This window comes from Vombatus ursinus, unplaced genomic scaffold, assembly GCF_900497805.2.
Source record: "Vombatus ursinus unplaced genomic scaffold, bare-nosed wombat genome assembly UNPS02014775.1, whole genome shotgun sequence".
NCBI lineage: Eukaryota > Metazoa > Chordata > Mammalia > Diprotodontia > Vombatidae > Vombatus > Vombatus ursinus.
The window spans coordinates 12,945,351-12,965,590 of record NW_020954553.1 but is presented as its reverse complement, the minus strand read 5'-3'; the positions used below and the strand labels follow the sequence as shown (position 1 = coordinate 12,965,590).

The 20,240-nt window shown below is 42.8% G+C and overlaps 1 protein-coding gene across 1 annotated transcript in view; it reads right to left on the bottom strand.

Moving 5' to 3' along the window:
* GRIK3 (glutamate ionotropic receptor kainate type subunit 3) overlaps positions 1–20,240 on the bottom strand; it is a 308,237-nt gene that overhangs the window by 56,303 nt on the left and 231,694 nt on the right. The window contains exon 9 of the mRNA XM_027864465.1: positions 11,326–11,439. Within this exon, the coding sequence (XP_027720266.1) occupies positions 11,326–11,439 (114 nt within the window). The remainder of the gene's footprint in view (positions 1–11,325; positions 11,440–20,240) is intronic.

Sequence of the window (20,240 nt, the reverse complement as noted above, 5' to 3'; positions counted from 1 at the left end):
ATAGCTACATAGTAAGTAGCATGGCATTGTGGAAAGAGCATTCAATTGGAAGTCAAGTAACATGGGTTTGAACCTTGGCTCTGCTCTCTAGATAGCATCTTCATGACCTAGGGAAAGCTGCTTCATATCTATGTATGAGGTTTCTTCATCTGGAAAATGGAGGGGTTAGATTAGGTGAACACCAAGATCCCTTCCTGCTCTGAAACTTATGATCCTATGCTTATTACTTGAAAAAATAAAAGTTCAAAAATGAATTTAAAGATAAAACATCATTCTGGTTTGCTGGAAGAACCATGACTAGGCCCTCCTGTTTCCAGTCTAGTGACCTTTCCACACATCACATAGTCTCTTATTTAAAATGGCACTCAAGAGATTAAGTGTATGTCGGGGTGGGAAGGTGTGAAAACAGGTTGCTACTTGAGACGGGGAACTTGGAAATGAAACCTGGCCCTTCCCACATGATCAGAGGCATGGGAATTAGTAGCCATTTATACCATATTTAATGAATAAGAGTTTCTCTGCCACAATCTGAAGCATCTAAAGACTTTAACGACATGAAGGCTGGGAAATTGCATGCACACAACATGGCTTAGCGTTCATTTGGTTCCAGCTTACTTTGCCAGGCTTATTACGCATTACTTCATAGCATCATAGGAACAGATGTAGAGCTGGAAGGGACCTCAGAGCTCATCCAGGCCAACCAAACTGAGGTACAGTGAGGTGACATGACATGCCAAAGCCACACAGGTAGGAAGTGGCAAAGTCAGAATTTGAAGTCATGTCCCACAGGACCATCAATACCACATTCCACCGTACCATGTTGCCTTTCCTCTTCACACACTCTCTAACCCAATCAAATTGGCCTACTGTGCCAGACTGTCCACTATGCCTGCACTGTGCCACTCCCTTCCTCACCTCTACCTCCTAGAGTCCCCAGCTTCTTTTCAGGTTCTGCTCAAATACCATATTCTTCATAAGGGATTTTTCTGGTCCCCTTCACCTGCTTGTCTCACTCCTCCTCCAGCTCAATATTATCTTGGATTTACTTTCCATTTCTTTTGAATTTACTCATGTGTATATGTTGCTTCCCCTAATAGAATGCAAGCTTCTTGAGACCAGGAATAATTTTGATTTTCTGTCTTTGTATCCCCAGAACCTAGCACCCGGTATTTAATGAATTCTTGATGGTTGATTATCACAGAGTCATCTTAACACAAATCTGATTTTTCTCCTTGATTCTATTCTTCTTACCCACATATCATTTAAGTATCTTACCAGGCCCTGCATCTTTGATGAAAATAAGGACTTTCTCTATGGGCTCTAAGCACAACATGCTGACTCTGGAAGAAACTACTTTCTGGTGGAGAGGTTAGGCTTTCTTTCATTCCCATGCTTGGAATCATCTGAATTAAACCTTTTTCCTGGACACCCAACCAGTTTCACTAACTACTGCCCCACTAGCTCCTGATTTTTTATAACTGAGAATCTCTTTAGCATGTTTGACACTTTGACTGAACCACAGGATCTCAGAGCTGGAGGGAATCTTGTGTAACCCTTGCCTTAAAAGGCATCTCCTCAACAAAGTTTGCAACATGTATTAATTGAAATGTCTTAAATATACTTGAAGACTAGTCATGGGAACACACTACCTCCTAGGGAAGCCCAATCTACTTCTGAATAGAACTCTTTCAGGTAATCCTTCCTTGAGTTGAGCCCAAATCTGTCTTTCTGAAACTCCCTCCCTTTGCCACTGGTTCTGCCCCACTGGGGTCTTGCAGAACAAACCTAATGCCTCCTTCACATATATAGATCCTTCAAAAACTTAGAGACTGCTATCATGCTCCCCCTCCCATATCCCTGCCCAAGTCTTCTGTTCTTCTAGGTTAAACATTCCCTGTTTCTTCAACCGATTTTCCTATACTATAGCATCCAGGCAGTGTAGTACTGTGTTTTGTTTTGTTTTGTTTTTGGTTTGTTTGTTTATTTGTTTTAGACTAGATCACCCTATCTCACCTGGTATGGAAATGCAGGACTACTCATTGGCCTGATCCCACTTTGATCAGCACAGGACCTTTGACCTGTTCCATTTCCAACCTGGTTTGATTCACCCCTCTTCAGGCAATCTGATGGCCTTCCAATCACTAAAGGGCTCACTAAATTAAGGCTGCAACTAGTATAGATACCCAATTGGCTCAGCTTGCTCTAGCTCAGAACTTCTGAGCTCAAGAGATCCACCAATCTCAGCCTACCTGATAGCAGGGATTGCAGGCATGTATCATGGTGCCCAGACTATATGGTGCAGTGTAATGTATATGTGATTTGGCGTGAGAGGACTGGAATTTGAACCTAGACCTAAACTCCACCAGTTACCACTCATATGACCTTGGGAAAGTCATCCAACCTTTCTGGGACTCAGTTTCTTTATAGGTAAATTAAGAGGGTTTTGGATTAGATGACTTCCAAGATCCTTTCCAGTTTCTGTGATCCTATGATCCCTCAATAATCTGGTAAGTTTTCTCTAGATGCTCTTTGGCTCAACCCTACTCCTCCTTCATTGTGGAGCCCAGAACTAAGTACCGTACACTAGGTATGATCTGACTAGGGCAGATGACAGTGGAATGATCACCTCTCTGATTCTGGATGCTAGATCTCTTTTAGTGCAATTTAAATTTTTGTTTGTTTTTATAGCTTCCATATCCAGCTTGTGGTCACTAAACCTCTGGGATCTTTTAAACAAGGAAGCCTTGTCTCAGCACAACTCCCCTGTCTGGCAATGATGAAGCTGATAATTGTATTTTGAACTCAGTTAGCAATCTGCTCTGTATCTTCATCCCATGTCTACCTTTCTCATCATTGTTCTGTTTCTGTCAATCAGTTACATTAGCTCATTACAAAATCAACTTCCCCCAGGCCCACATTTACATTATCCTTGCATGCTACACCTCTTGTTAGCAGGCAGAAAGGGATACAACTAGGCTGTACATGGAGCTGAGAATCAGGGTGGTTTATTTCAGTCACTTGGCAAGGATGGTTTTTTGAAAACGCAGTGTGTGGTGGTGGAATGAGCAGTGAATATGGAATCAGAGAGCCTGGTTCAAATCCTAGCTCTCTTCCTTGAAACCTTGTAACCTTGGGCTGGTTATCTTCTTTGATGATCTATTTAGCATCCATGTGTTCAATTATCATCCCCAAAAAGATGATTCCTAAATCTATAAATCCAGCCCTAGTGTCTCTCCTGAGCTCCAGGTCATTGCTGATTGGATAGTGTGCAGGTATTTCAAACTTATCATGTCCAAGAGAGAACTTATTCCCCTCCAAATTCTCTCATCTTCCCAACTGCCCTAATACTGTCAGAGGAACCACCACCTTCCCAGTCACCTAGGATCACAAACTTAGGGTCATCATTGACTCCACTCTCACTTATCTCACACATCTAATATGTTGCCTTTTTTTGTTTTTATCTTCAAAATATCTCTCATATATCCTCTTCACCTACATATTCAGAATTCTAATTCACATCCTTATCACATCTTGCCTGGACAAGTGCAATAGTATTCTAAATGACCACTTGTCATTGATTTTATAAAAGGGATGTTTGGTTGGGGATAGGTTGGAAGGGATTGATTTTCAATTGTGATATTCATGGGATATCTGTAGGCTAGCCACTGGGACTTGCAAAGCTTAGTGGGACTAACCTACCCCAATGACTAACATCTGACCTGACTTCCATGTGGTCCCATCATCTTGCCTTGGGAGAAAGAACCTAGTGTGTGCTCTCCCCAGATCCACTTGCAATTTAACACTTACCATTTCTCTTCTTGTTTTTGAGGTCACAGGGTCAGTCCTCCAAGGACTATTTGATTTTTAGGGGCCATTCTTGTTTCAATAAGTCATGACAGCACGGTATAGTGAAAAGGGAGCTGGATTTGGAATCAGAGAACCTGGGTTCAAATTCTAGCTCTGTCCCCTACTGCCTGTGTAACCTTGGACAAGTCACTGACTTCTTATGGTCCTCATTTTCCTCATCTCTAAAATGAGTTGGTTGGATTTGACTACCTTTATTAAACTTTCTAACTTTATGTCTTAAATCCTTCTTACTAGGTGTACAAAAACAGATGTGTACAATTCTTAGCCATTGTAAGGAAAGAGCATTTCTTGAGGGGCTGCACCAGGTTAGTCCTAGCTAGGGGATTACTTTTAAACACTCAAGAGTCTGAACTCTGGGTAGTCTTCTTAAGAAGGAGCTCAGGTTCACAAAGAGCCTCTACCAAGCTTCTAGAGGATAGAGAGTCCTATTCCTTGGTCTCAGCTCCTCAGACCTCCAGACAGATTTATTTACACTAGATTTTAAACAGTCCAGTCCAGGCCCTTGAAGAGGGGATCTCTGCCTGACAGACCAATAGGGAGAGTATCCATTATCTGATTCCAAAGGGGGCTCTCGACTTTTTTCTAGCAATCCTCAGAAAATCACTTTTCCAACCTAATTTGGTGCAGAAAAGCAAGTCTTGTCCTTTCAGTTCAGCTCTACAGTCGATCTCCACCTCCCCTTCATCATTGACCAAAGTAGATTGAGGGAAGCAGTTGAGAAGAGGCTGTTGGGAAAATACTAAACTGTGAGGGGGGGGAGGGGCTTTGACTGGGAGACAAAGCGAGCAGGAGTGGGAGAACAAGAGGCTGGCTCGTCGGAGCTGTCCAAACCATCAGGTATTCAGACATTGTAGGCTCTCCCCACATGCAAATTACAGGTGCACCATACAAAGCAGTGTTTAGCACAATTCTCTCCACAGCTTAACACACACTCTGGTAGGTTACTAAGCAAGAAAGAACCCATTTATGATGGAAGTAACATCCCTACAAACTTCCCTGTCGGTAGATTTTCCGTCCTTCTCCCTGTGCTCTTTAGAGTCCTTGTTCACTGTGCCCCCTTCTCCTGCCGTTGTGTCAATGCCTTGATGTGACCAAAGGTTAAGCATCACCACAAAGGCTCTCCAGACACCTTGTTCCCCTATTCTCTCTTCAGGTCCCTCCCTAATACTCTCTTCTAAAATTAGCAATTCATTTGTGAACCCACCACAGCAACTGGATCTATACATCTCCATATAAATACGCTGGCTTCGGAGCAGCTGTAAAATGCTATTAATTTCGGGAAGTGCTTTGGGGACAACATACATATTTAACAGCAGAAGCACTGAGCATTAAGACGGGGCTCGCCTTGGTAATGTGTCTCCAGGCCGGCAACATTTCCTAGGGGGTAATTCTGAACTCCACGAGCTACTTATTCATGGACTATTTCACAATTTATTACTGGAAATGTCCAGACAGCCAATTCACAAGCTCTCTCAGCTGCTAATCGATTGCTCGGTGAAGGTGCCCTCAATTTCATAACTTCACGCTCTCATATTGCTCTGGGAGAACGGTGGTGGTAGTTGGGGTAATATTTCTCTTCAACAAGTCACAAAAAACAGGAGCCTAGAAAAATAACCTTTTCCAGCTTTGTTTCTGAGGCTCTGGCACTGGTGTTTCTACAATCACTTACAACAACATGGAACCCTGCCCGGCATTAAGTTATCTCTTGACAGGGTCCATGGAGTTAGAACTTCAGGAGAGGTTTTGGGAGGGATGTCCTGAGTGGGAAGGGCTTTGGTTCCATGCATATAACAGCTGCCTCCTAATTCCTTTATTCTATTTCAGTGTTTCCAGATTCACACAGATGACAGACATAAAACCTATGCATGTGTGCATGTAAGTGCACAGAACATATGTCCTAGTACAGTTCACATCCCCAACACACAATCACACAGAATACACACATCCTAACGCAGATACAAAGAAAACACATACAGACCCAATACTGACACACAAAATGGACTTATGACTCAATATACCCACAGATACAACCTCTCCAATAGAGACACAGCAGACTCAAAGAATGTACTAACACATCCTAACAGAAGACACACAAAACAACAAATCCAACAATGACAAATGAAACAGATCTGTGATTCAATAGACACAAGAATCATACACATACCCTAATGCAAACAGGACTAATAGACAAAAAAATAAGTATATACATACCCCAACATAAGATATCTACAGAAAATATACAACCTAATGGACACAAAGAACACCCTACAAAAAACAGATGTACGATTCACTTGACACACAGAACATACTAACACAGATGCATGACTCAGATATATAAATACACCTTAACAAAAGAAACAACAGAACAAACACAGATACAAAGAACACCCCCCGCCTCCAGAAAAACAAAGAAACCCAGACGCATGACTTAATACACAGAATGTATTCACAGGCCCATAACACTAAGACATGACTCAATGGACATAAAGAATGTAATGCACACTCCAATACAACACACACACAATGCACAAATGGACTAACACAGATACAAAGAACAGTTCTCCAAAATAGATTTGTGACTCAGTAGTCACACGGGATGTACACACACATACACATACACACACACAGAACCCTGACACATAGAACACACATCTCTGGCACTTTTCAGTATTCTAACGCACATCCCAAACATCTAAGGCAAAGGAGTGAGCTGTGAGCATGATGTCCTTCTCTGTGGCTAGGAATAAGTGCTCATCCATGAGATCCATGAGCTCGCAGAAGAACGGGCTTAGGAGACAGAGGCTGAGATTTATCCCTACCAGGGCAGGTGTCAAGCAGGTTTTTGACTCAGTCTGCTTCCTTTCTTTACCTCCTATCCTGCTGGGGTGGAGGGATAGAAGAGGGGAAGGAAGATTGAGGTAAGCTACAGGCACCTCCAAGCCATACCTGAATTACAGAATGAGGGGTGCTATTATCAGACTAAGCAATGTGTCTATCCCTGCATCTTTCTGTGCTTGGGAACTACATGGGAGAGGGAATCCTTCTCCTACCCTCGCTTCTGTCTACCTAACATCTCAAGGCCCAGGCCTTAGGTTCAGGACACAGAGGTCTAGAGCTCAGGGAGACAGTCTGATGTAAATGGAGGTAGTCTGATGTAGTAGTGGTGTCAAAGTCAGAGAAAAACAGTTCCCTGCTAGCAGCATATTGACTTAGAAAACAACAAATTAACACACATCTATGTTGTATTGTATTTTTATTTATTTTGTTAAACATTTCCCAATTACAATTTTAATCTGGTTCACTGGGCTGGGAGTGCTGCTTGTGGCCCCCCAGGCAGTAAGTTTGACACCCCTAGTGGAGTGAATGAGGCACTAGACTTAAGAGTCAGGAAGACCTGGGTTCAAAACCTTAGGCACCTAGTTAGTAACTATGTGATCTTGGGCAAGTCACTTAACCTCAAAGTGTCTATTTCCTCATGGGTAAAATGAGGGGGTTGTACATGATGGCCTCTGAGGTCTCTTCCCCCTTTAAGGTCTGATCCTATTGCCTGGAGCTGGGGGCTTAGAGGTTAGGGCCTTACGATCTTAGGATTCCAGGGGTTTAGGGCATCTAGTGTTGTGAGGTTCAGTGCTCTGAGGGCTCAGGATCTGGGGGAAGTACAGAGAAGAGGAGCATATAATTATTAACCACCAGAGGGGGAAGGAATGTGTCTTCTCTTGCCTCCTACCCTCTAACCTCTCCTTCCCCCTCCCTGCCCCCGCCCCTCCCTTCCAAGAGAGAGATAGAGTACTTCTCTTCACTGCTAGGCTTCCTAGAAGGGGAGTAAAAGGAAAAGTCTAGAAAACACTGAGACATCTTGAATAAGGAAGTGAGTGGTTGCCTGGACTGACTGCCCGGTTTTATTCCCCATCATTCAAGGAGCAGTTGCTGTGACAACCAACACTCATGCACACCCAACTCTGATGTGTACATGTGTGTGTGTGTGTGTGTGTGTGTGTGTGTGTGTGTGTGTTTTGTGTTCCTCTCAGATAGGTAAAGCATAAAAAGCCTGGGGATGGGGAGAGGGAGCATCCCCAGCTCCCGCCTGTAACTGGACCCTTTAGAGGTTATATAGTCCAGTCTTTCTCATTTCAAAGATGAGGAAACTGAAGCCCAGAGACACCAAATGATTTGCCCAAGTCCATACAGTGTCATAAGAGGTAGAGGCAGGCATTTGAAACCACATCTAAGACACTTTCCCCCAGCACCAAGCTGCTGCCCTGTAACTCACACTTAATGAGTGGTTGTTGAATTGAACAATCCGTTGCCTCCTACCTCTATGAGGGCAGACCAACTTTGACTGATTGTCCAAAGGAACAATAAAAATCAGACCAATTCAGAAACCTTGTTTCAGCAGATGCATATGAGGCACGTTGCCCTTTGTACACTAAGATGACCCACATGGATCTACCATGGTCTTCCCACTTTGCTGAACTCTTATTTCCCCAGTGGGGATGGGCACATTCACTCAGTCACTCCAGTAACTATTAGAAAGATGACCAACTTGACTTAGGCCTAGCCTTCCCTGAGGGTAGGACCAGAGCTCAGTCTAGGGGCAGTCTTTGGCTAGGATTAGGGCTCAGTCTGCATTGGGTTCAATGGCCAGTCTTTGGCTGGGACCAAGGGCTCAGTCAATGTCAGTATGCTTCCACTGTGTGAATCGTTAAGATGGGCCCATCTCAAAAAGTGCAACTCCCTAGCTCCATAGTACTTTACACTTCATCAAGTACTTTCTCTAAAATAGCCTCTTTAGGTAAATAGTCCAAATATTATTATCTTAGGCAGCTAGATGGTCCAGTACGTAGAGTGTTGTACTTGGAGTAAGGGGGACCTGAGTTCAAATTCTATCATTGACACTTACTAGTTGTGTGACCCTGGGCAAGTCACTTATCCTCTTTTTGCCTCAGTTCTCTCATCTGTAAAATTGGGATTATAATATAACCTACCTCCCAGGGTTGTTGTAAGGATCAAATGAGATAACATTTGTAAAGTACTTTAAAACACTAATATTATTGTTGTTGTTATTATCCTCATTTTATAGATGAGAAAACTGAGGTTTAGAGAGGGCAGGTGACTTGTCCAAATAACAGAATCACAGAATATTAGAGTTGTAAAGGACCTTAGAGGCCACATAATCCAACCTATGCCTGAATAAAAAGCTTCCCTACAACATACTTGACAATAGGCTATCTTATCTTTGCTCACAAAGATCCAGTGATGGAGAACTCACTACCTCTTGAGGAACATCACTCTTTTTTTGAGACAGCTCTAATAGTTAAACTTTTTTACCCCAAGCCTAAATATACTTTTGTAACTTACACCCATTGTTTGTATTATATAGAGTTGTGCACTCTGGGGCCAAAGAAAAAGAGTTTAATCCCATTCCACCTAACAGTCCTTCAGTCACTTACAGATAATTATCATGTCTTCCCAACATTCCCAGTTTGTTGAAATGGATCTCCCATGATGTGATCTCAAGGCCCTTCACTAATCTAATTGTGCTCCCCTGGACACTTCAGCTTGTTGATGTTTTTTCTTAAAGTGTGGTGCTCAGGTCACCAAGCTCCTAAGTGAGAGGATGAGGACTCAGACCCAAATCTTTTGACTGCTAATTGGTCAATCAACAAAGCATTTAAGTGCTTTCTATGTGCCTTCTACTTTCTTTTTTTGGGGGGGGGTGTTGGTTAGGCAATGGGGTTAAATGACTTGCCCAGGGTCACATAGCTAGTAAGTGTTATGTGTCTGAGGCTGGATTTGAACTCAGATCCTCCTGAATCCAGGGCCAGTGATCTATCCACTGCACCACCTACCTGCCCCTTGCCTTCTACTTTCTTAATGCTGGGGACAGAAAAGCAAATGTATCGTACCTGCCCTTTTCAGGAGCTCACATTCTAATGGGGTAGACAACCTGTAAATATGTAAGTCCATATGTGGTATGCAGAGAGTAAATAGGAGGTAATCTGAGAGCATTAGTAGCTGAGGTAATGGGGAAAGACCACTCAGAGGGACTGATTTGAGCTGAGTCTTGAAGGAATGTAGAGAAGTCAGAAGGTAGGAATGAGGAGGGAGAGAGCATTCCAGGTGCTTTCCATGATACCAGATCCCTCTCCAGGGCAATGCTCTGTTTCCATGGTAGATTCTAAGGCCCCATTCTTGGTACCCAAGTGGACTGTGTCCTATTAGCTCTGCTATGACCATGAATGGATCCCAGAGGCCTGACCATGACACATGGCATTATAGTCATACTAATTAACAGCCCCTCCTCCCCACTTGCAACATCTGGAAGTCAGAAGGAAATTAGAGTACAGGGACACAAGAAGCTGGCTTCTGAGTTGAGAGGGAGGCAGTAGAAAAACATATAGGGCTTGGATAATGACTAATAATCCCAGATCACTGGTCCCTGTATAATCAGTACTGACTATATGGAAGTTGAGGTGCTCTTTGAGAAGGGAGTAAAGATAGTTGTTTAAAGCTTCTCCTTCTTCACATTCACCTATTTCTTCAAGAACATAGATTGTGGGCTCCCCCACCCATACTTCTACGTAGTAGTCCATCCATCCCTATCCTGATGATGGGGTTCTCAGTAAAGGAGCAAGAATCTCCAGTTGTGCTCCTAATGGGCTGAGTCCTTTTGTCCCTAGTCCCTCCATTCCTCAGCCCTCCATCCCCTGATCTTCAGTCCCTGTTCCCTCCACCCCTAGTTTTTCCTGTCTAGTCCCTTTATGCATGATCTGTCTATCCCAGGTCCTATATCCCCAGCAACTCTGCTTCATAACTTCTAGCCCTGGTCCCTCCATTCCAGGTTCTGTATTCCCAGATCTTCTATCTCTGGTGTCTCCATTTGAGGTCCCATATCCCTGGCCCCTCCATCTCTGGTCCTCTCATTGTTTATCCTAGATCTGTGTTTGGGGGCCAAGAATGCTAAATGCCTGTTCCAAGGTTTGCTGAGAAATTCTTGGATGTTTCATGAGAGCCTCCTGTGTAGATTCATGAGATTTTGAACTGGGCGGGAGCTGAGAGATCATTTAGTTCAGCCCCTTTATTTTACAGATAAAGAAGTGGAGAAGGGAAGGCAGTAGGTGCCCAAGTCCACATTGGTGGTAAGTAGATAGCAGAACTGGGGTTCAAACCCACTTTCTTGGGCTTCAAATTCTAAGCTATTGCTCTTTGGACTATGCCAGGCAATCAGCTCCTCCCTCCCTTTTACTTCCAACCTACCATAGACCCATCAGCTCTTTCTCTACTTCCTGAAAACACTCCATCAGGAGCTGAGCACTATTTCCCAAGCATAGAAGACCTGCCATTGGAAGATGAGCTGAGGAACTCCCTTACCATTACTCTTCTCCTCTTACTACCTTCCTTCTTTATCCCTTAATTTGATATTCCCTGGGGAGGTCACATAGAGCTGTAGCCTCTTACCAGCACAGTGGTGACAATGAGGGATCTGTTGGTCAAGGAGTCAGTGACGTTGGGACCCCGGCCTTTGGCAATCTCTGTGATGTTGAGGCCATCAGCAGGACACCACACACCCACCTGGGGAGAAGACAGAAGCACAGAAAGAAACATGAGGGTGTTGGAGTTCTAAGGGACAATAAACAAAGAGGCTAGACACCTCAAAGAAGCTGAATTCAAGCACCAGATCCACTGCTAGCCAGGTGTGTGACCTTGGGAAAGTCTGTTCCCCTCTTTGAGCTGCAGTTTTCCCAGATACACAACAAGAAAGTCCAACTAGAAAATTCCAAAGGTCTCATCCAACCCTAACATTCTAGGATTTTGTGAAGTCTCAGAAAAAAACACATGGAATTTAGATCAATAAAACCTGCATTCTCTGACTCTTTCCCATCAGCCTGCAATTTCTAGTTCCCCATGGAGATGGGCAGAATCCCAGAGTTGGAAGGGACTTCAGAGGGGCAGCTAGTTCAACCATCACTTTATGGAAGACGAAGTTGAGTTCCAAAGGAGTCAAGTGACTTGTCCAAGGTCACATAGGTGGAAGACCCAAGGTTGAATCTCAGGTCTTCTTACTCCACAGAACCACAGGCTTTCAGAACTGGAGAGAACCTCAGAAAGCACTGAGTCAAAGTCCTATTTAAACAACAATCATCTCTTTTACATCCTCCACAGGTGGCCATCAACTTTTGATTTTTAGTTATTTAAACTGAGTAGTTCTTCCCAAATGAGATCATAGATTTAGAGTTGAAAGGGACCTCAAAGGCTATCTAATATAACTTCTTCATTTTACAGATGAGGAAACTGAGGACCAGGAGGTGAAGTGACTTGGACTTAGTCAAGGTCATATAAGTAGTCAGCATCAGAGGCAAGAGCTGAACCTAGATTCTCAAATTCCAGGACAAGCACTATTTCTTTTGGGTATTGGCTTCTGCCATAGAATGCAACCTTGGGGCCATCCTGGTGGCACAATAGATAAAGCTTGAGCCTTGACTTCAGGACGACCTGAATTCAAATCAAGCCTCAGACACTCACTAGGCTGTGTGACCCTAGGCAAGTCACTTAACCCCAATTGCCTTAAAAAAATGTAATCTTCTTGAGGACAGGGACTACCTTTATTTATTCTTGTATTTGTATTCCCAGGACTTAGCTCAGTGCTTGGCTGAGCTAACAAACATTAATAAATGTTTGTTGCCTGTTGTATGCCTGCCTAAACAGCTCCCTTTCGCAACTGGCACCTGATTAACTAATCAAGCTCTCTGAGCCTTGTTCCTTCATATGGAAAGAAACAATCCCTGTATTATCTGCAATTTTTTGTTTGTTTGTTGTTGTTGTTGTTGGTTTGGTTTTTTTTTTTTGGTGAGGCAGTTGGGGTTAAGTGACTTGCCCAGGGTCACACAGCTAGTAAGTGGCAAGTCTCTGAGGCCGGATTTGAACTCAGGTCTTGACTCCAGAGCCAGTGCTCTATCCACTGAGCCACCTAGCTGCCCCTGTATTATCTGTAATTTAAGAATACTTGCAGTACCTATCAAATGGGGTTGTTGTGAGGCTTAAGTAAGTTTACATTAGTTTTTTAAACTTTTAAGTTCTATGTGAGTGTGAGTGTTATTGTAAACTCATTAGAGACACCATAGTAGAATGGATATTTTGATGAAATATATTTCTGAAATACATCCTGAGAGACAGCTTAGCATGGTAGATAAAGAGCTGCCCTTAGAACTCAGTAAGACCTGAGTTCAAGTTCCTCCTTGGACACATGCTGGCTGTGTGACCCTGGTTAAATCACTTAACCTCTCAGGGTTCTAGGCCTGTGTCTATGTCTATAAGCTGCAGAGAAAATGCTGACCTGTATTGGCAAAGGGAACCTGGTATTGGTAAAGGGATCCAGGAAGATCTTATTTCAAATCCTGCCACCTCTGACACATATGTCTATATGACCCCGGGCAAGTCATTGTATCTCAGTGTTACAGGTATTTTTCTAAAGACAATATGTTACTGATCCAACCATTTTGGAGAGCAATCTGGAATTATGCCAAAGAATCATAAAATTGTGTTCTTTGACCCAGCAACACCACTATTAGGTCTGTTTCCCAAGCTGATTAGGAAAAGGAAAAGAAATTATCCGTTCTAAAATATTTATAACAGCTCTCTTTGTGGTGGCAAAGAACTGGAAGTTGAAGGCAAACCCATCAATTGGGGAATGGCTAAATAAGTTGTGGTATATGATTATGATGGAATACTACTGTGCTATAAGAAATGATGAGCTAGTAGATTTTAGAAAATATGGAAAAACTTGTATGAAACAATGGAGGGTGAAGTGAGCAGAACCACGAGAACATTGTATGTTGTAACAGCAATATTGTTCCAAGAACACCTGTGAATGATTAAGTCCTTTTGAGTATTATAAATACTCAAATCAACTACAAAGGACCTATGAGAGAAGATACTATCTGCCTCCAGAGAAAAAACTGATAAATAGAAGTATGTATAGTACGATTTTACATATATACACATATTTGTGTCTAATAGTAGGCTTCTCTAGGGCAGGATGGGGAGGGAGGGAGAAAAAAATAGTACACAGCAGAGAACAAAATAAAACTTGGAAGGAAGCACAGGAAAGCAGGGCAGCTTTGAAAATGATGTATAGTATTTATTACATAGTTTTTCAAAAAAAACCGAACAGTGTGAAGTGGAAATTCATGGTTTTATACTGAATCCTCTTTTTATGTTGTGCTATGTACATGAAATTTTTTTTGTCTTTTTGTATTTGAAGTTCAAAATGAATAATTTTTTTTTAAAAAAAAGATAGTATGTTGCAGAGTAGTGCAGACTTGCATTAGCAAAGGGTCTTTATCTGGGAGTTCCCTATATATGAAATTACAGATCTAATCCCTTTCCCTATTATTATGAAAAGGAGATTCCACAGTCAAGCAGTTAATGCAGAGGAACCCAGAGATAATCAAAGAGAGGCAATGGCCCCAGATATGGCAAATGAGAGATAATGGCAGGGAGATAATGAGAGCTCAGGTAATGCATTTCATCAGTGGAATTACCTCAGGAGGCCACACACACATATGCCTGGGTAATGGGTTCTTGTCCCAGGGCTTGCCCTGGGAAGGGGAGGGAGGGGGAGCTACTTTTTTTTCCGGAGGAAGAGATCAGAGCAGTAGCATTTCAGAGACCACTGAGGCTGATCCAACCAGCTGGTGATAGGCAAACAGGGGAGAACTCTATCCAAGACTTCTGGCTTGCTAGGGAGTTGAGGGCTATTTTAAATTCAGGCTGGACTGAAATTCCCTCCATTGTTTTCCCATTCACTTCCTCTGATGCCAGGTGTGTGTGTGTGTGTGTGTGTGTGTGTGTGTGTGTGAAGTAGTGAGAGAAGGGAAATGGAGGGAAGGATGAGTGAGAAATGATTTCCCCAGAAGCTCTTGGTGGGCTCAACTATGGAATCACTCAGAACCTTAGAGCTCAAAGGGACCTCAGAGGGCACAGAGTTCAATTTCTATGTAGGCAGAAGCCCACTTGACATTATCAACAAGTGGTCCTCCAACCTCTGAATTTGAATACTTCCAATGATGGTGAACTCACTCTTACTAGCTGAGTAACCCTGGGCAGGTCACTTAAACTTTTCTAAGACTTACAGTTTCTTCAACTATAAAATGAACATAATAATAGTAGTGACCTCACAGTATCAGAGGCTGGGTTTCTGAATGGTCTAGCATCCTTTCCACATGACCAGAGAGAGAAGCTAGGTGGCACAATGGTGCAGCATGTTTAACTTGGAGTCAGAAAGACCTGAGTTCATATCCTTCTTCAGACACTTACTACAAGTGGGCTCTTGGGCAAATCACTTAACTTATTTTTACCTCAGTTTCCTCATCTGTAAGATGAGATAATAACAGCACCTTCTATTGTGAGGATAAAATAAGATAGTACATGAAGGGCTCTTTGCAAATCTTAAAGTTCTGGATAATACTATAAAGAGGCCAATGTCCCTCCTCAATCAAGATGCTCAGAACTTGATGCTCCAAATGTAACTTGACTAGTACAGAGAACAGTGAGACAATCACCTCACTCATTCTTGACACTAGAATTCTATTAAGGCAGCCCTGGATCATATTATCCTTCTATTTCTGCTGCCATAGTATACTCTTGTCTCATATTGAGCTTAGGGTGACCACTTGCCCCCCAAGTCATTTTAGGAATATTCACAAAACCTTGAGTATCCCCCCAAAATGATGCTATGCTCTCCTCTCCCCTGTCCTCCACCCCACTGGAAACAGCCTGATATCCCAAGGCTGCTTGTGCCCTTTCTGTCCTTGGCCAACCTCAGGGGGAAATCATCCTCTTCAAGGAACCCAGGAAACTTAATCAATTAACCAGAGAGGCAGCCTACAAATATCCCATTAAGAGAGCTGTGCAAACCAGATAGCAAAGAGACATGTAATTATGCTCCAGTAATTCTGCCTTAATCCTCCCAACACCCAAGCGGGCAGGATCAGGGCCCATCCGGCTTAACAAACAGTAGGGCAAACACAATACTGGAAGGCTGTGATCCCACACTTGGCCAGCCATTCTGCACCCCCTCCCCCTTGCCCTTGCTGTCTGAGTGATGGAGAATGTGTGTCCTGGAGAGGACCTAGCAGGGATTAGACAAAAGTAGACCGAGTGGCCCATTGCTCACATGTCCTAAGCTGAGATTAAAGCCCAGAGCAGGTGTGGAATTCCAAAGCCTGCAGACAATCCTGATTGCCTCCATAGTCCCATAGCAAGGTTGGGTATATAGTAGATGATTAATAAATGTTGTTCAATGCATTTTTTCATGAATTCATTCATTCAATTAAGTCAATATATGTTATATTCCATTAGAAGCAAGGCTAAGTGTTTGAAATATAAAAATTATACATAATAAAAGTTTCTACCTTCAAAGAACTTAGATTCAAATGAATGTGTAAGGGAGACAGTATTTATACATATGAGGATAATGCAAACTGTGGAGTGATAGAAGCAAATGGGAACTCCAGACAAAGTACTCAAAAAACTGAGAGGGTGAATAACACTTTAATATGGGGAGTTCAGTGAAGTGGCACCTGAGCTGAGCCTGACGGGAAGTGAAATACTCTGGAAGGTGGAGATGAGAAAAAAGTGCATCCCAGGCATGGGAAACCTCCATCCTCCTTATCTCCCTCCCTCCCTCCCTTCCTTCCTTCCTTCCTTCCTTCCTTCCTTCCTTCCTTCCTTCCTTCCTTCCTTCCTTCCTTCCTTCCTGTCTCCCATTCCTCCCTCACTGCCTCCCTTCTTTCCTCCTTCCCCAGCTCTTTCCCTTCCTTAAGGGTAAGGGCAAGCACTGGGCTTTCTCTCTCTTCCAATACCAACCCAAATGTCCCCAAAGGCCACAGCTTAGATAGAGGGATAGTGAAAGGCTAGTCACAAGTATGTTTCAGCATCATACTGTTTCCTGTCCTCAATCTCTAAACTCTAAATCTGGGTTTTATTAGCAGGAAGGAAAACTATAATGCCTCTCACACCTAGGCTGGAGGTTTGCAAACTGCTTGGTGGAGGGGGCAGGGAAGACACTCTGTAAGCAGTTTTAGGCAAAGTCCATCTTCCTCCATCTCCTGGAAAACCCGAAATCCCTTAAATGAAGTGTCAACCAGAAGTAGACGTGGACAGAGTACCCATGGCTCAGAGACAAGAACTGACTAATCCTCCCCAATCCATTCCTGCACTTCAGACAGTTCTCAGCCCATTCTCTGAAATTCACCCACCCAGGTCCAAGACCTTGGCAGTCATGAACTCAGCTACTGACATTCAGGGTTGATTTGTCACAGGTCACATCTGCAACTTACAGCTGTAACTTGAGGGTCACTCTACAGTTAACCCATCAGATAACTATGTATGTAGGTGGGGAGAAAATGAAGAACTATGATGAGAGGCAGTGTAGGATAGGAAAAAGCATGCTGGCCTTGGAAGAAGATAGAATGGGTGCAAATCCCACCCCTGACACTTCCTGGTTCTGTAAGCATGGGCACATCACTCACCTTCAGTTTCATTATCTATAAAAAGGGTTTAATTATAGCTATAGTGCCTACTTTGTTGGGTTGTAAGGTGTTTTGCAAACTTTTGAAGGATATGTGTCTGCTATTATTATGGGAAGAGAATAGGGGAGAATAGGGGTAGGAGGAAAGAAGAAGGCAGGGTAAGGAGAAGAGAAAAAGGGATAAAGAAGAGAAAATGAGAGTAGGGAAGAGAAAAGAAGCAAGTCAAGAGAGGAGTAGAGAGAAAGTTAAGAGGGAAGAGAGCCTAGGTAAATTACTTGAAGGCAGAGACTATATTTTGGGTTTTTTTGAGGATGAGTTGGGTCTTTGAGGTACTGGTGCCTAAATAGAATGCTTGACACAAAGAATATGTTTAATAAATGAATTTTACTTGAATTATAATTGTCCCCCACCTCATCACTAATAGGCTATAAGTGCCTTGAAGACAGGGTTGGTGTTATTTCTGCATCCCCAGATGCGAGTACATTGTCTTGAACTTATGTAGGATCTGTGATTTTCTTGGCATTTCAGGTTTCTGGTAGGGGAGCCCCCTCCACCAATGCAGATGGCAGCCCTTCTATGACTTAATAGATAAGTCCTAGGGAGTTTTCTGAAGATATAGAAGTTAAGTGACCTGCTCATGGTCATACAGGTAATATATGTGAAAGTCAGTATTTGAACGGGGGTTTTTCTGACACCAAGTCCAGCGCTAACTTCTATGCCCTATTGCCTTAATACCTTGAACTCAGTAGCTACTTTTAACATGCTTGTTAATTGAATTAGATTGAATCCAATTGCAGAACACTGTTTTTAAGCATGGTAAAAAGAAAGGGGAGAGAAAGTTGCCTATTTCTCATCAGCACCAAAGGACTCATGGCCTTTGCCTTTACCAAACTTAGTCTTCAATTCCCACATCCAACCTTCCCTCAGGGCTTATGAGTCAAGCAGCCATCAAGACCATGGACAGCTCCTAGAGAATCCACGGGGGTTATTTATTCTCTGTATCCATGTTTGGCCTATCTGGTGAGAATGACATGGTGAGGCATTGGAGTAATCTCCTTGAATAAGGGCCAGGGGAAATCATAGAAAATGTGAGTGCAAAGGATGATTTCAGGAGAGCTATGCTTAGCTAAGTCATCTCACAAAAAGGTCACTCAGTCAAATGTCATCACTCACTTCTTTCAAAGCTTACTCTCTTCAAGAAGTTTTCCATAACTAACTCCATCCAACTTGGTTTACAATCATACTTCAGTCTCCTCAACCCATTGCATGCAGTTAGCACTGTTGTCATTTTTATTTGCACTTAAAGTCCATTCCTATGTGGGTGGATGTATCACATCTGGCCCTTAACCTTGGGGATGATCTCATTAAGGATATTCTACACTGATCAGAACATGTCCCATGATTATGACTTTATTCACCAATTGTGCTTCACAGATTCAGACACTTAGAGAAGATTGAGCCCTCCGATGTTTCCCGTGTAAACCCCTACATGGTGCAGCATCCTTGACAGAAGATCATCTGTTCTTTGCTTGAATAACTCTAGTGATGGGAAGCTTAGTACCTTACAAGGCTGACCAATCCATTGTTAGACACCTCTCATTGTTAGTAAATTTTTTCCTTACAAATTGCCTCTCTTTAATTTTTACCCACTGCTCCTATCTCTTGCTCCTGGGGTCAAACAGAACAAATATAGACTCTCATCCACATGACAGCCCTTCAGATATTTGAGGAAAGCCATCAGGTTAATTCCTTTCCATCCAAACTAACCATTTTGTGTATGTATTTACTTTATATTAATGCTATATGTATTTTAAATGTATTTGTTTCCCCTGTTAGAATGTAAGCCGCTTGCATGTAAGGATTATTTCATTCTTTGTATTTCTATCTCCAGTGCCTAATACACAGTCTATCACACAGCAGGTATTTAGTAAATATATACTGATTAATTGAATAATTTTCACTATGTCTTCTTCAGGCCACACACCCTCATTTTCCTTGAAATGATATTCAAGTGACATAATCTGAGTGTCCCCCTCATCCCAACCCTCTTCCTATGAACATTCTACCTTGTCACTGTTTCTCTTATTTATGAGTAAGAAGTGGCCCATAGTAGTGTGGGAACTGATGGACAAAGGACTTCCTCCTTCCCCATCCTACATAGGATTTAGTGGGAAGTGGTCAATGGCCTTTTCCCAGTCTTCATCCTTATTGACCTCTCTGCAACATTTGACACTCTTGACTATTTCCTCCTCTTAAATATTTTCTCTTCCCTGGGTTTTCATGGCATTATTCTGTCCTAGGTTTCTTCATACCTGTCTGAGTCTTCCTTGTAGGACCAGCATCCATGTCTCATCTATGGGTGTCCACAAAGGCTTGACCTTGAGCCCCCTTCTCCTTCTTCTTTACAACTCTTGGTGATACAAACACTTCAGCTTGACATTTAAATCCCTTCACAATTTTACTCTAATCTACCTTTCCCATTTTGTTATACATTACTTGACTGTTCCTTGAACTCAGGACTTCACTTCCAACCCCCATGCCTTTAACCAAGCTCTCCTCTATGCCTAGAATGCACTCTATCCTTACTTCTGCCACTTAGAATCAAGGTCCAGCTCAGGTAATACCTCCTACAAAGGTCTTTCCTGAGATCCCTGGTTGTTAATGCCTTCTCTCCCTACTCCTCAAATGAACATGTATATCAGTTTTCTGTTTACATTGTGTATCCCACCTCACAGGGCAGCTAGGTGGTACAGTGGATAGAGTGTCAGGCCTGGAGTCAGGAAAACTTATCTTCCTGAGTTCAAATCTGGCCTCAGACACAGACAAGTTGTGTGATCCTGG